Here is an 11,814-nt window from a genome sequence, read left to right on the forward strand (position 1 = left end):
TGTTACCACATTTATTTTATTATAAGTAGAACTGATATAAAACTGTATCTCTTTTACAAAAATGTAACAATATCCACTCTCAATTGTAGCTTCAACCAGTACAAAAAGTTTTATAATATTTATATTTATATCGCATCACTTTATATACGGAATGAATTATAATTGATATAAAAAATCATTATAAAAAGTTATTTTTCACTAATATTAACTTTCCATACACTAAAATTATAATATAAACAATAATCGAGATAAATTATATGAAAATAATTCTACAAATCAATTAATATATAAGTTAATTTCAATTTATAAAAACACGATTTATCTTAAAAAAGTTATTATGTCTGCATATTCTTATTACATATCCAATTAGATCAATACATGACTTCAATAATATTAATTGTTTGTTTTAAGCATCCTTATGAAAGTTTAAGGACAAAGCAAGCTATTTAATTTAAAAAAATGAAAGAGAATTTGAGTAGAACTTTCCATACATTTAAATTACGTAAATTATGTAAAGTGCAGGGCGGAGTGAAGTGCAATGTCAGATTCTCGTGTCTCGTGCCAATTCCAAAGAAAGGTATATATGCATAGACCACTTTGCTTTGTTCATTCTGTGATGTGTGTAGTTTGAACTAGCAAGTTGAAAAAAGACGACAGAAAATAGAGATAGCAAATGTGAGAAAATAAAAATAAAAACTAACGATACTTAAACATAAAGACACGAACGCTGGAATAGAGCATGCATGCATGCATGCGTGGAGGAAAACAGTTAAAAGTGGTCAATTCTTGCACATGACGAACCAACTATTTCGGCTTCTGATTCGTTACCTCCATCTCTAACACTGCCATTTGTCCTTCCTTCACGTAACAAAAATGTTGCACTAAACCATGCCACAAGCTATTCTATTCTTATCTTACCTAGTAAGTCACACTTCTCACACAAAAAGTTGTCACAATTTTCAGTCACATGTCGTCTTTTCTTATCCCTTCGCTAAAGAACCAGAAAAGAGACTAACTCTACCATGCTCAACTCAACCAACCGCGTCTTATTTCTTCTTTTCTTCTTGTTCCTCGTACTTCAAACAACATCGTTAGCCTCAGGGTCCCCCGTTCATGAAAGGACCTTCCATAGACCCGATCCCTTACAACATTTCAAAGACTACAATGGAGGTTTCGACCTTCGAAACAACCATTACGTGGCTGTGAGTAGTTGTTGATCACTTCAAACTTCTCTTTTCTATTTCTTAAACGTGCCATATGTTTAACTTAATCTAAATTTAGAAAACAAATAACGTGCGTGTGATCATCATATTTATGTTTACTACACTTGCTTTCTGATCCTTTTCAGTCTGCGGCATTTACAGGAGTCCATGGATACGCATTCGCCTGCGTTTGGTTGCTATGTGGATTGGTTTTGGCCATTTTCCTTATAGTGAAGTGTCTATGCGGTGGCTCTGCTACATTAACTAGTTTGGACCATTACCATCTCCACATTTTCTTTCTACTTCTCTTCTTCACATCTCTCGCCATGTAAGTCTCCCTTTCTTATTAGAGACATTATTTCATTATCCAAAATTACAATAGTTTCAACACCACCACGTTCTTTATTATAAACTGATAAACTGAAAATTCGTGACATGAAAATTCGTTGAGACTATACAAACACGTAACATTCTTATACAAAATTCAAAATTAAGGCGATTTTGGGGTGGTGTGACAGAATTGCTTCAAGTTTTGTCATGGCAACGAGTCAGAAGACCCTAAAGAGGACAGAAAAACTGAAAGAATCCGTGGTAGGTATAGGAGAAGATGCTCTTGGGACCCTAGGCAGAGTAATAAGAACAACGAACCAAATGCAGCTTCTTTTGCTTCCGTACAATCCGCAAATGTGTGAGAGTTTGAATTCCACCACTCAAGACCTCAGAACTAACTCGCGTGTGATACGCCGTTTTATTGACAGAAGTGAACAATCATTCGACCGGGCTACTCATACATTGTATATATGTTTTCCCTTTGAGCATCTCTTATTTTATTCATGCTGATTGTATTTATTGCTCCTAATTCAAACTTTTTTGTATTTCCTATAATCTTAAATGTGACATAGATATGTAGCACATTTCGTTGTTCTAACCGTCAACTTGGTGACACTGGTTGCAGCAATAGGTACCAATCATTAAACAATTGGTTATGATGCTAATTTCGTTACAGTATTGGTTGAGATCGATTAATTTTTTGCTCAATTTGCTGTTTTTGACTCAGTTCTAATGCTGCTGTATTGGCGTCCTGGGTTTATAATGTAAGATACAGTATCATTTTCCACCGTAATTTCTTAACTAACACTTAATAAACAGTACATTACGCGTATGAATTTCATTTTCTGCATTATTTTCAGCATAATTTTTTGCTTTTGGATCTTAACAAGCCTGTGCTGGTTCTTGACTGGCTTTGATTTCTTCCTTCACACGTAAGTACCTTAACCTCTCATGATCATGCTTCTGATTCGGCTAAAAGAATCCTCTTTTCAAGTCTCACGACGCTGTGTGAATATGCATGCAGCTTTGCAGAAGATGCATGCACTGCTTTTGAAGACTTCGAAAAAGACCCACAAAACAGTAGCCTGGGGTCAATGTTGCCATGCATGAATGAATCTTTCTCTGGGAAATTGATAGTTCAAATTGGCTACACCATCCACAGATTTGTAGTTGAGGTAGAAAACTTGGTTTCTTCGTTCAGAATTTAGAAGGGAAATAATTAATTCCTTCCACTTCTAACAATGATGTTTTGTGTATCAGTTGAATTCTAATATGTCGGTGATTTATCGGGTCTTAGGAGTAAGTGCAGAAAATGAAGAACTATTGGGAGTCATAAAAATTTGTGACCCTTTCCCTGGACCCTCAAACCTTAACTACATTCCACAAAGCTGCCCTAATAATGCCATTAGGATTGGTGATTTATCAAAAGTAAGTCTTCACTAAACTAGTTACTCTTGTTACTTTTGCAACACCACACTCATAGTTCATAAAAGGCTTTTTGGTGTAGATTCTTGCAAAATTCACTTGTCACGAAGAGGGCACAGGAGAAGAATGCAAAAAAGAGGGAAGATTTCTTCCTGAAGCCTCATACAACATGGCTCATGCCTACAGCAGATCCATCCAGGATTTGCTGGATATCTATCCAGAATTGCAAACACTGTCAAAATGCACAGTTGTGAAGAACAAAGTTGCTGAAATTGTCTCAAATCAATGCAAACCAATGAGAGTTTCAACTAAATTGTTATGGTCATCTATGTTGTCTCTCTCCATTATTATGGTAGTCTTGGTATTCACCTGGGTGGCAAAGGCTCTTCAATGGGAAAGACCACTTTCTATATATTCTAGGACCCCAGAATCAATATAGGAAGTTTTATTAATTTTCAAACTTAAAAAAGGTAGAATGTCAAACATAGGTGCAACTTTTTTGCTTTCCTTTTTTTCTTTTTCTTTATAGTTTCATAAGTATCAAACAAAATAACACTAAGACCAAAGTCGGAATGTACATAATTGAAATTATTTGTTTTAAGTGTGAATATTGCATGTGAAAAAGAAAGTGTTATATTTCAGTGTAACGACATACAGTAGGTTTTTTAATCTTGTTTTGAAAAAGTCTATCCTATATTTGAATGACATTAAAGTATATATTTTAGAACCCCGGATATTATGTGCGACTAAGTATATATGAAATGGAACAACCACAGACTACTATATAAATTATTATAAAAAAATATTAAAAAAATTGTTAAAAAAACATTTTTCTATATTTTATCCTGATTTTAATATAATTGATTTTAAACTAAAGTTGTTATCTTTTTTAATGATTTTAGTTAATTACTTTTGGAATCAAAGTTTTTATTTTCTTTGACGATTTTAGTGCAATTCATTTTGGTACACTGAAATTACTAAAGAAGATGATAACTCCAATTCAAAATTAATTACATTAACATCATTGAAAATAATAACAACTTTAATTTGAAATTAATTATATTAAAGTTATTAAAAATAATAACAACTTTACTTTAAAATTAATTATATTAAAGTCATTACAGAGAATGATGAATTTTTGTTCATAATCAAAGTTCATGAATATAATAACTTCTTTAAAATAAAATCATGCTTACACACAACTTAACTATGTAAATAACCTTTTTATATATATAAAAAAAACTCAAATTGCTAATTTTGAAAAACAAATTGACTCCAGCTTTATAAGTATATTCTATTGTTTTGTTTTAATGTTTATTGTGAGTTTTGGTTCACTTATATGAAGTTAACCATATAAACTGTCCTTATGTTACAAACTAAGTTGTTTTAAGAAAGTACAAAAAAAATGTATACATTACTAGTTGTATTTTAATAGGTTTAATGTCTCTATAAGTCCTTATTTTGGTTCAGAATCTCAATTAAGTCCCCTTTCTTTTTATCGTCTCAATTGGGTCCTCATTTTTGTAAAATTGTAGCCATTAAAGGCCTACCATCAAATTGAACAAACAGTCGTTTAATTGTTCGTTGCGTGGCATGGACAGTGTTTTCAGTAATCACAGGTGAAATTAAAAAAGAGTTTTGTATTAAAAAGTATGAGGTTAAATCAGCTTTAGGGAAAGGGCATAGTGGGAAAACTCATTATGATTCTCACTTCAATCATTCATTGCTATTCCCCTTCTCCTTCTCATACACCAGAACAGAACACCAAAACAGAACACCAGAACATAAATGATACAGAATCTGAACCTCAAACCACTTCAGCTCCACCAACCGCTCCAAGACGGCGTCGAAAACCTCTGCCACAAAGTCGCAATCGGGGTCGAAACGGGAATCGTCAGAGTTGGAGGAGGAGACGAATTTACAGAGGACCAGGCGACGCCCTCGGCGGAGAGAGTCTGGAGGAAGGTTCCCAGGAGGAGAGGGAGTCCTTAATGCCGGTGAGTCGGAAGCCGAGGGGAATGGTTGAGGTGGTTATGTCTTTGCTGAGGCATTTGGCGATGTAGTCTTCGGAGTGACCGATGTGCCAGGTTCGGGAGCCGATTTTGACGTCCATGACGGAGGGTTTAGTGTAGGGGGCGATGAGGTCCTGGAGGAAAAGGTGGGTGTGGGGGCCAGAGATATTATCCACCATTCAAAACCATTTTCCAATTTCCAATTTTCCACCGCATCTCAAATCCCAATCAAGAAAAACACTAAATCACACAAAAATGGAGATATTATCACAAATGTGGTCTATGTTAGGGTTACTCACCGTGCTCCAATACGTTCTCCCATCCCAGCTTCTCTCATTGCTCCATTCCTTATACGAATCTCTGCAAGATCTGCTTTCTCCATATTCCTATTTCGAGATTCCAGAGTTCAACGGCTACTGAGGCGTCGACCTCAACGACCTCTACCGCCATGTGCACCGCTACCTCAATGCCGCAAACCACGCCCTCGGCGCCGCGTGCCGCCGACTAACGCTCTCTCGCTCGCCTTCCTCGAACCGCATCTCCTTCGCCGTCGCCCCGAACCACACCGTCCACGACGCCTTCCGCGGCCAACGCGTCACATGGACGCACCACGTTGAGACCGCGCAGGACTCACTTGAGGAGAAGCGCAACTTCACACTCCGCCTCCCAAAGCGCCACCGCTACTCTGGTTGTGTGTGAGAAGGAGAGGGGAAGACCAATTACTGAAGTGGGAATCGTAATGAGTTTTCCCACTATGCCCTTTTCCTAAAGCCGATTTAACCTCATATTTTTTAATACAAAACTTTTTTTTAATTCCACGTGTGATTAGTGAAAACACTGCCCATGCCACATAACGCACAATTAAACGGCCGTTTGTCCAATTTGACGGTAGACCTATAATTGCTCCAATTTAAAAAAATGAGAACCCAATTGAGACGACAAAAAGAAAGAGGACTTAATTGGGCCAAAATAAAGAGCTACAGAGACATTAAACCTATTTTAGTAGCATGAAAAGTATTATCAATGCATTTGTTTTCAAAATTATTCACTAAAATCTATTAAAAAAATAAAATCAAGTAAAAAAATTACAGCACTCTACAAATGATATAGGATAACTCCTTAAAATTATTATTTAATGGTGAGATGTAGAGATAGTTTATATATATGATTTTTTATTCAAGTTATAAATTCGTAAAGTATTTAATATATCTTTTCTATCAACGCTAATTTAAGGAAAGATATGAAAAACTATTTGTAGCTGACTTTTTGTAAGTCAAAATGATCTTATATATAAATTAGAAATATTATTTTGAAATACTATTTATAAAGTTTGTAAAAAATAATAATTTATGCACAGATTAAAAATAAAAGTTGAGAGAAAGCGTGTGAGAAAGTTATTTCAAATTAATTTACTAAAAAGATGATTATTATTTTTCTATGTTTAGCTTTTCTTGTCATTTTTATAAAAGATAGAAATACTCGATAAAGATATACCAACCTTTACTTGATCGTGAAACTTTGATTAATAAGTAAATTTTAGATTTAAATATTATAAATATAAAATATTAGTATGCAATTTTTTTCTTCTTTTGAGTGAATCCATTTAAGTAATATATTGCTTGAGTATTAAGTTCCACTATCAAAATAATATTATAATTTTTGTATATAAAATATTTTTAAATGATAATTAGTTATCATATCAAAATTTACATAATTTAACAATGTTGATTTATCAAATATTGTTATTAAATTGATAAAAAAAACCTCAAGATTTATTAACATTGCGCCAGGTATCTGTTTCAATTTCTCCAGAGACAAAATATTCGTGGCTTCAATTTTGTTGAACTTTATTTAATTTTTATAACAAATATTTTATTAAACCAAGAGTGGTTTGAGTCAAACATAATTAAGACAAAAATATCATAGTTAGTAGGCATTACAATTTAGATAATTGTCAACAACTTTTATTATCATGATGAGAACGAGGTTCTTTCTATTATTCCATAATTTTTAATACACTCCTTTTTAATATTTATAATAATTCTTCATTTATTTTCGTAACCGCCACAGGCTAACAGGACCATTATGATGGTTAGAAAAGACCAGCTAAGTCAAGTGATTAAACAAGTGCACATGAAATCTACGTTTTCAACCAATACCAAAAAGTCATCATGAGACAATACTGCATTTATTTATTTCGAGAATGAGTAATATTAGCAACAGTACACATACTGTGATTTTATGTTAACGAATTACCAACAATCCATTAACGAACATGTTATGTTACAATACTCTTACTTTTGCTTGTATATAAATATATTCACACAAATATAGTGATCGTTATCATTTCTCAAAATAGAAAATCCTTAGATTCAACAGTTTCACTTTGGTATATTTTGCTAATTCTTTAAATTTTGCTCTAACTTCACTTAAATCTAAATCTAGGAAAACCCATCTCAGATTAATAAAAAAATTGGTTTTTCATAATTTTTGTAACTACTAAATCATTGGTTATCAGCACTGTTAGTGCTAGTATCACATAGCAACGTTTCAACATAACAAAATTTTCACCCCAAAGTTCAATTTATTGAACATCTCTTGTGGTGTTCACAGCATGAAATGAATGGAGTTAGATTACCAATCATTATCACGTTTTGCTCTAAGGTTATTAAATAGAGTGAATTCAAACGCTAAGGTGTCACTATGGAACAATAAAAATAGAGTCTTGCTGTGAAGAATTGAACATAAATGGCATAAAATGGTTCCATATTTGATACAAGTAATAATAAGGAAAGAGAGGAAATTAGTTAAAGGATGAAGTGCAAGATGAGACATTTATGGTAAAAGAGAAGTTCTAGAATAGAACTGTTGCTGGGGTCGGTACCAAAAGACACAGGGAAGCACAACTTTGGTTGCAAATCAATGTCATAACCTCAAACTCAGATCCAAACTGCATAGGAACTTAACTACCCTTACCCAACATCATCTCGTTTTTTTTCTTCCTGCTTTCTCTCTCTTACCTCGTATTTGGACTAAGCTCAGTTCGGTGGTTGCGTCATGCCACTGTGTCTGTGACCCTCAAAAGCCACCAACGAAACCGCATGACGGGGTGTTTTGCCTGTTCCACAGTTCGGGTGGTACCAGGTCAGAGACCTTCTTCTCACACTTTGCCTTTGTTCCCTGGTTTCTGATTATTCTGTTGCTTTTATTGTGTAACTATTAGGTTTTTCTTCCTAATGGATCTGACACATGAGGGTGTAACTCTGTTGATTAGAATGATTAATTGGTGGCAGTTGTTATAGTATTTAGATACAGAGTAGGGTAAAAGTAGTGGTTTGAACTTCAATTAACTTCTAACAAACCTGGAAGAGAGGGTAATTTATTGTTTCCAATCAAAAGCGTTGAAACTTGTTGCAGTTTACTTTTTGTATTGCAGTATGTGTAAAAGTTCATGAAATTGGAAAGGGATAAAATGGTGCCCAACTGAACATCGAGAACTGGATTGTCTTCCAAAGAGGATACCAGCAGAAAAAAAAAGGGATAAAGTGATAAACCTAGTTGGGAGATATACGGTGTCGTTATTTGCAGTTTCATTTTGCACCTATTTTGATTTATGAAATTCCTAGTGTGTAGGGGGGATAAATTGATTTTGAACTGATTTTGGTTTATGAAATTGTTATCGTATAGGGAAGTTATGTTTTTAACTTCTATCTGGTCGTGTTATCTATCAGGTTTCCACAGGTTGCATTTGATTAGCTGCCGCTTTATTTTGAATATAAAAAGGAAGAGAAAATGAGGACGAGGAACAAATACAGGAAACCTACGATACTAGGTTGCAATGCAGGGAGCAGATATTCAACGTCTGTTGTGGTATTGAGCTTGTTAGGATGCTTGATTTTGCTTCATTTATATACCTATATCCATCACGCAGATAGAACTGGTGGACAGTCTCAACTGCGCTTGAACCATCATCCCCAATTCATTGAACTTCAAGAGGTTGAAGAGGAGAACATTCAAATCCCCCCACCAAAGGGAAAGAGGTCTCCTCGAGCAGCAAAACGCAGACCCAAGCGGACAACAACACTAATTGACGAATTCCTGGACGAAAATTCCCAACTTAGACATGTGTTTTTTCCTGGTCATAAAAAAACCATAGATCCAATACAGACTCCTGCAAATGAAAGTTATTACTATTACCCTGGGAGAATTTGGTTGGATACCGATGGAAATCCTATTCAAGCTCATGGAGGCGGCATTGTCTATGATAAAAAATCAAGAACATACTATTGGTATGGTGAATATAAAGATGGACCTACCTACCAAGTTCACAAGAAAGGAGCCGCTCGGGTAATTCATTTTTTTTTTCAGTAGAACTTCTGTTCTGTTTCTAAGTTAATAATTGTCGTCTTTGCTGTAGTATGTTATGTAGCTTATTATAATTTATGAACATTTAGTGGTTCTGAAAGTGTCTACCATCTTTCTATGTAAGCTCAATGTTTAGATGGTTTCATCTTTTGTTTATTTTGAGAAAGAAAAATTACAAGACTGGCTGGTTAACAAGAACTCCGTAGCTTAGAGATGTTTGTTTGATTATAGTATTTGTTTATATGTATCTTTACCTCCGGTTGTTTCTGAACCTGTCTAGTATCCTCCTTAATAGTTGTCTTGGAGTCTTTGGCAGAGAAATGTCATGTTTCAAAGGTCTCATTTTTGTTCTTAATATGCTACCGTTGTCATAAAATTTCCATATTCTTGTTGGTCTATGATAAAGGGATATATAAGTGTCCTTCCATTTGCACGAATGGAGATATTAATAAATGTAAGAGTCTTCTCCGTTTGGATCAAATACAAACATATTAAGAGCTTTTATTTAAAAAGAAAAAAAAAGGTCATCTTGACTGATATTTAACCTAAAGGATTTGGATTCCTTAAGATGCAGTTCATACAATAGTTTGAATTTGAAGGTGGAATTTGGTGGTTCCTTCTATTGAACATGAAGCCTGCTACAACTGAAATTACATAATCAGTGCTCAGAATTCTTATTGCTACTTCTCATGAATCCACTGAATATAGTTATTGACACTGAGTAAAAAGTTTATACTTCCATAACATCGATGTTTTTCTGCAATTCGGAATCCAAGAAAAAGTTTCACCCAAATAGTTCAATTTATTCAAGTTAGAGTCAGAAATTTACTGGGCTCCTGTATTCAAAAGCAAAGAAATTAAATGATCCAGACTTTTTACCTTCCACACTGTGTTCCCTTACCTCATCCAGTTGGTAAGACTTTAAGTGATGGCAATAGTCAGGGAAATATCCTTCACATGTTTCAAACTTTACCATGTTAATTGACATATACATCTGGTTCGCAAGCACCGAGAAAAAACTTGTACTGAATAACTCGGGCAAAATATTGTATCACCAGTCAGTTTACATGAAGAATTTTTTTATTCCTTGCCCAGATAGATGCTGATATGAAAGATATAGTTAGCACCAGATGGTGGTTTGTTTTTATCTGTGCCTTTGCTTTCTCTCCTTGAAATTTATGAAAAGTAAACTTTCTTCTATAAATTAGTATGCTCTCTAAGCCTGCATGTTTTTGAAATAATTTTTGATGCCCTTTACGATCTCAGTTTCCAGTATCTGCAAAGTGAAGTGATTTTCTCCTTTTTGCACTAGGTGGACATTATTGGAGTTGGTTGCTATTCTTCGAAGGATTTGTGGACATGGAAACATGAGGGGATTGTATTGGCAGCAGATGAAACAAATGAAACCCATGATCTGCACACGTCTAATGTGCTTGAGAGGCCAAAAGTTATTTACAACGAGAGGACCGGAAAGTATGTGATGTGGATGCATATTGATGATGCCAACTACACGAAAGCAGCTGCTGGAGTAGCAATCAGTGACACACCTGATGGACCATTTGATTATCTCGGCAGCCAAAGACCCCATGGATACGAAAGCAGGGATATGACAGTGTTCAAAGACGATGATGGCACGGCATATCTTATCTACTCCTCCGAAGACAACAGTGAACTGCACATCGGACCCCTTACTGAAGATTATCTGAACGTGACATCTGTGATGAGAAGGATTCTTGTGGGACAACACAGAGAAGCTCCAGCTTTGTTCAAACACGAGGGCACATATTACATGATCACTTCAGGCTGCACAGGATGGGCGCCAAATGAGGCGCTGGCTCATGCAGCCGAGTCCATTTTGGGGCCTTGGGAAACAATTGGGAATCCATGCATCGGAGGAAACAAAATGTTTAGGCTTACAACCTTCTTTGCTCAGAGCACTTTTGTGCTTCCTCTACCTGGCTTCCCTGGTTCATTCATTTTCATGGCGGACCGGTGGAATCCGGCCGACTTAAGAGACTCCAGATACGTGTGGTTGCCTATGATAGTGGCAGGACCTGTTGATCACCCTCTTGAGTACAGCTTTGAATTCCCTCTGTGGTCTAGAGTGTCTATCTATTGGCACAGAAAATGGAGATTGCCTCACGGCTGGAGCGGCTTCTAATAATGTAACTTCTCTTTGTACATTGTCATATACAAACATTTTATATACGGTTATATACCTTACCCCGTTTTGCATGTCAAGTTGGAAAGCTCACTTCTATCAAGACTATCGGACATGGAAACCTAAGTCTCAATAATTTGCTCACTTTAATTTAGGCTATGTTGAGATTAGATCGAGGGAGCGCATGTATACCGAGAAAGATTATCCACTTCATTGGAATTTTGCTAATAATCCAGCGTTGTTCATCACTTGTGTCACGGCATCATGTAATTATTTCTCACTTATGTAAATCATTCTTTCACGTGTGTACTTTTTACAA

The 11,814-nt window shown here is 35.3% G+C and overlaps 2 protein-coding genes across 2 annotated transcripts; both read left to right on the forward strand.

Moving 5' to 3' along the window:
- The first annotated feature begins 933 nt into the window (after positions 1 to 933).
- On the forward strand, positions 934 to 3,565 carry LOC124846585 (uncharacterized). The gene is made up of 9 exons (XM_088101048.1): positions 934 to 1,202; positions 1,349 to 1,530; positions 1,721 to 1,996; positions 2,105 to 2,163; positions 2,260 to 2,296; positions 2,393 to 2,464; positions 2,557 to 2,707; positions 2,793 to 2,960; positions 3,040 to 3,565. Exons 1-9 carry the CDS (start codon positions 1,023 to 1,025, stop codon positions 3,394 to 3,396), a joined length of 1,482 nt encoding a protein of 493 aa, XP_087957174.1. The 5' UTR covers positions 934 to 1,022; the 3' UTR covers positions 3,397 to 3,565.
- Positions 3,566 to 7,759: 4,194 nt separating this feature from the next.
- LOC124829916 (uncharacterized) lies at positions 7,760 to 11,814 on the forward strand. The gene is made up of 3 exons (XM_088101042.1): positions 7,760 to 8,113; positions 8,701 to 9,316; positions 10,647 to 11,814. The coding sequence occupies exons 2-3, from the start codon at positions 8,762 to 8,764 to the stop codon at positions 11,493 to 11,495; spliced, it is 1,404 nt and encodes a 467-aa protein (XP_087957168.1). The 5' UTR covers positions 7,760 to 8,113; positions 8,701 to 8,761; the 3' UTR covers positions 11,496 to 11,814.

This window comes from Vigna umbellata, chromosome 10, assembly GCF_029865625.1.
Source record: "Vigna umbellata cultivar VRB3 chromosome 10, Vumbellata_1.0, whole genome shotgun sequence".
Taxonomy (NCBI): domain Eukaryota; kingdom Viridiplantae; phylum Streptophyta; class Magnoliopsida; order Fabales; family Fabaceae; genus Vigna; species Vigna umbellata.

Coding starts and splice junctions, on each gene's coding strand:
- LOC124846585 (XM_088101048.1), top strand. CDS start 1,023: ATGCTCAACTCAACCAACCGCGTCTTATTTCTTCTTTTCTTCTTGTTC. Junction 1,203..1,348: donor GAAACAACCATTACGTGGCT/GTGAGTAGTTGT, acceptor GATCCTTTTCAG/TCTGCGGCATTTACAGGAGT. Junction 2,961..3,039: donor GGATTGGTGATTTATCAAAA/GTAAGTCTTCAC, acceptor TTTTTGGTGTAG/ATTCTTGCAAAATTCACTTG.
- LOC124829916 (XM_088101042.1), top strand. CDS start 8,762: ATGAGGACGAGGAACAAATACAGGAAACCTACGATACTAGGTTGCAAT. Junction 9,317..10,646: donor ACAAGAAAGGAGCCGCTCGG/GTAATTCATTTT, acceptor TTTTTGCACTAG/GTGGACATTATTGGAGTTGG.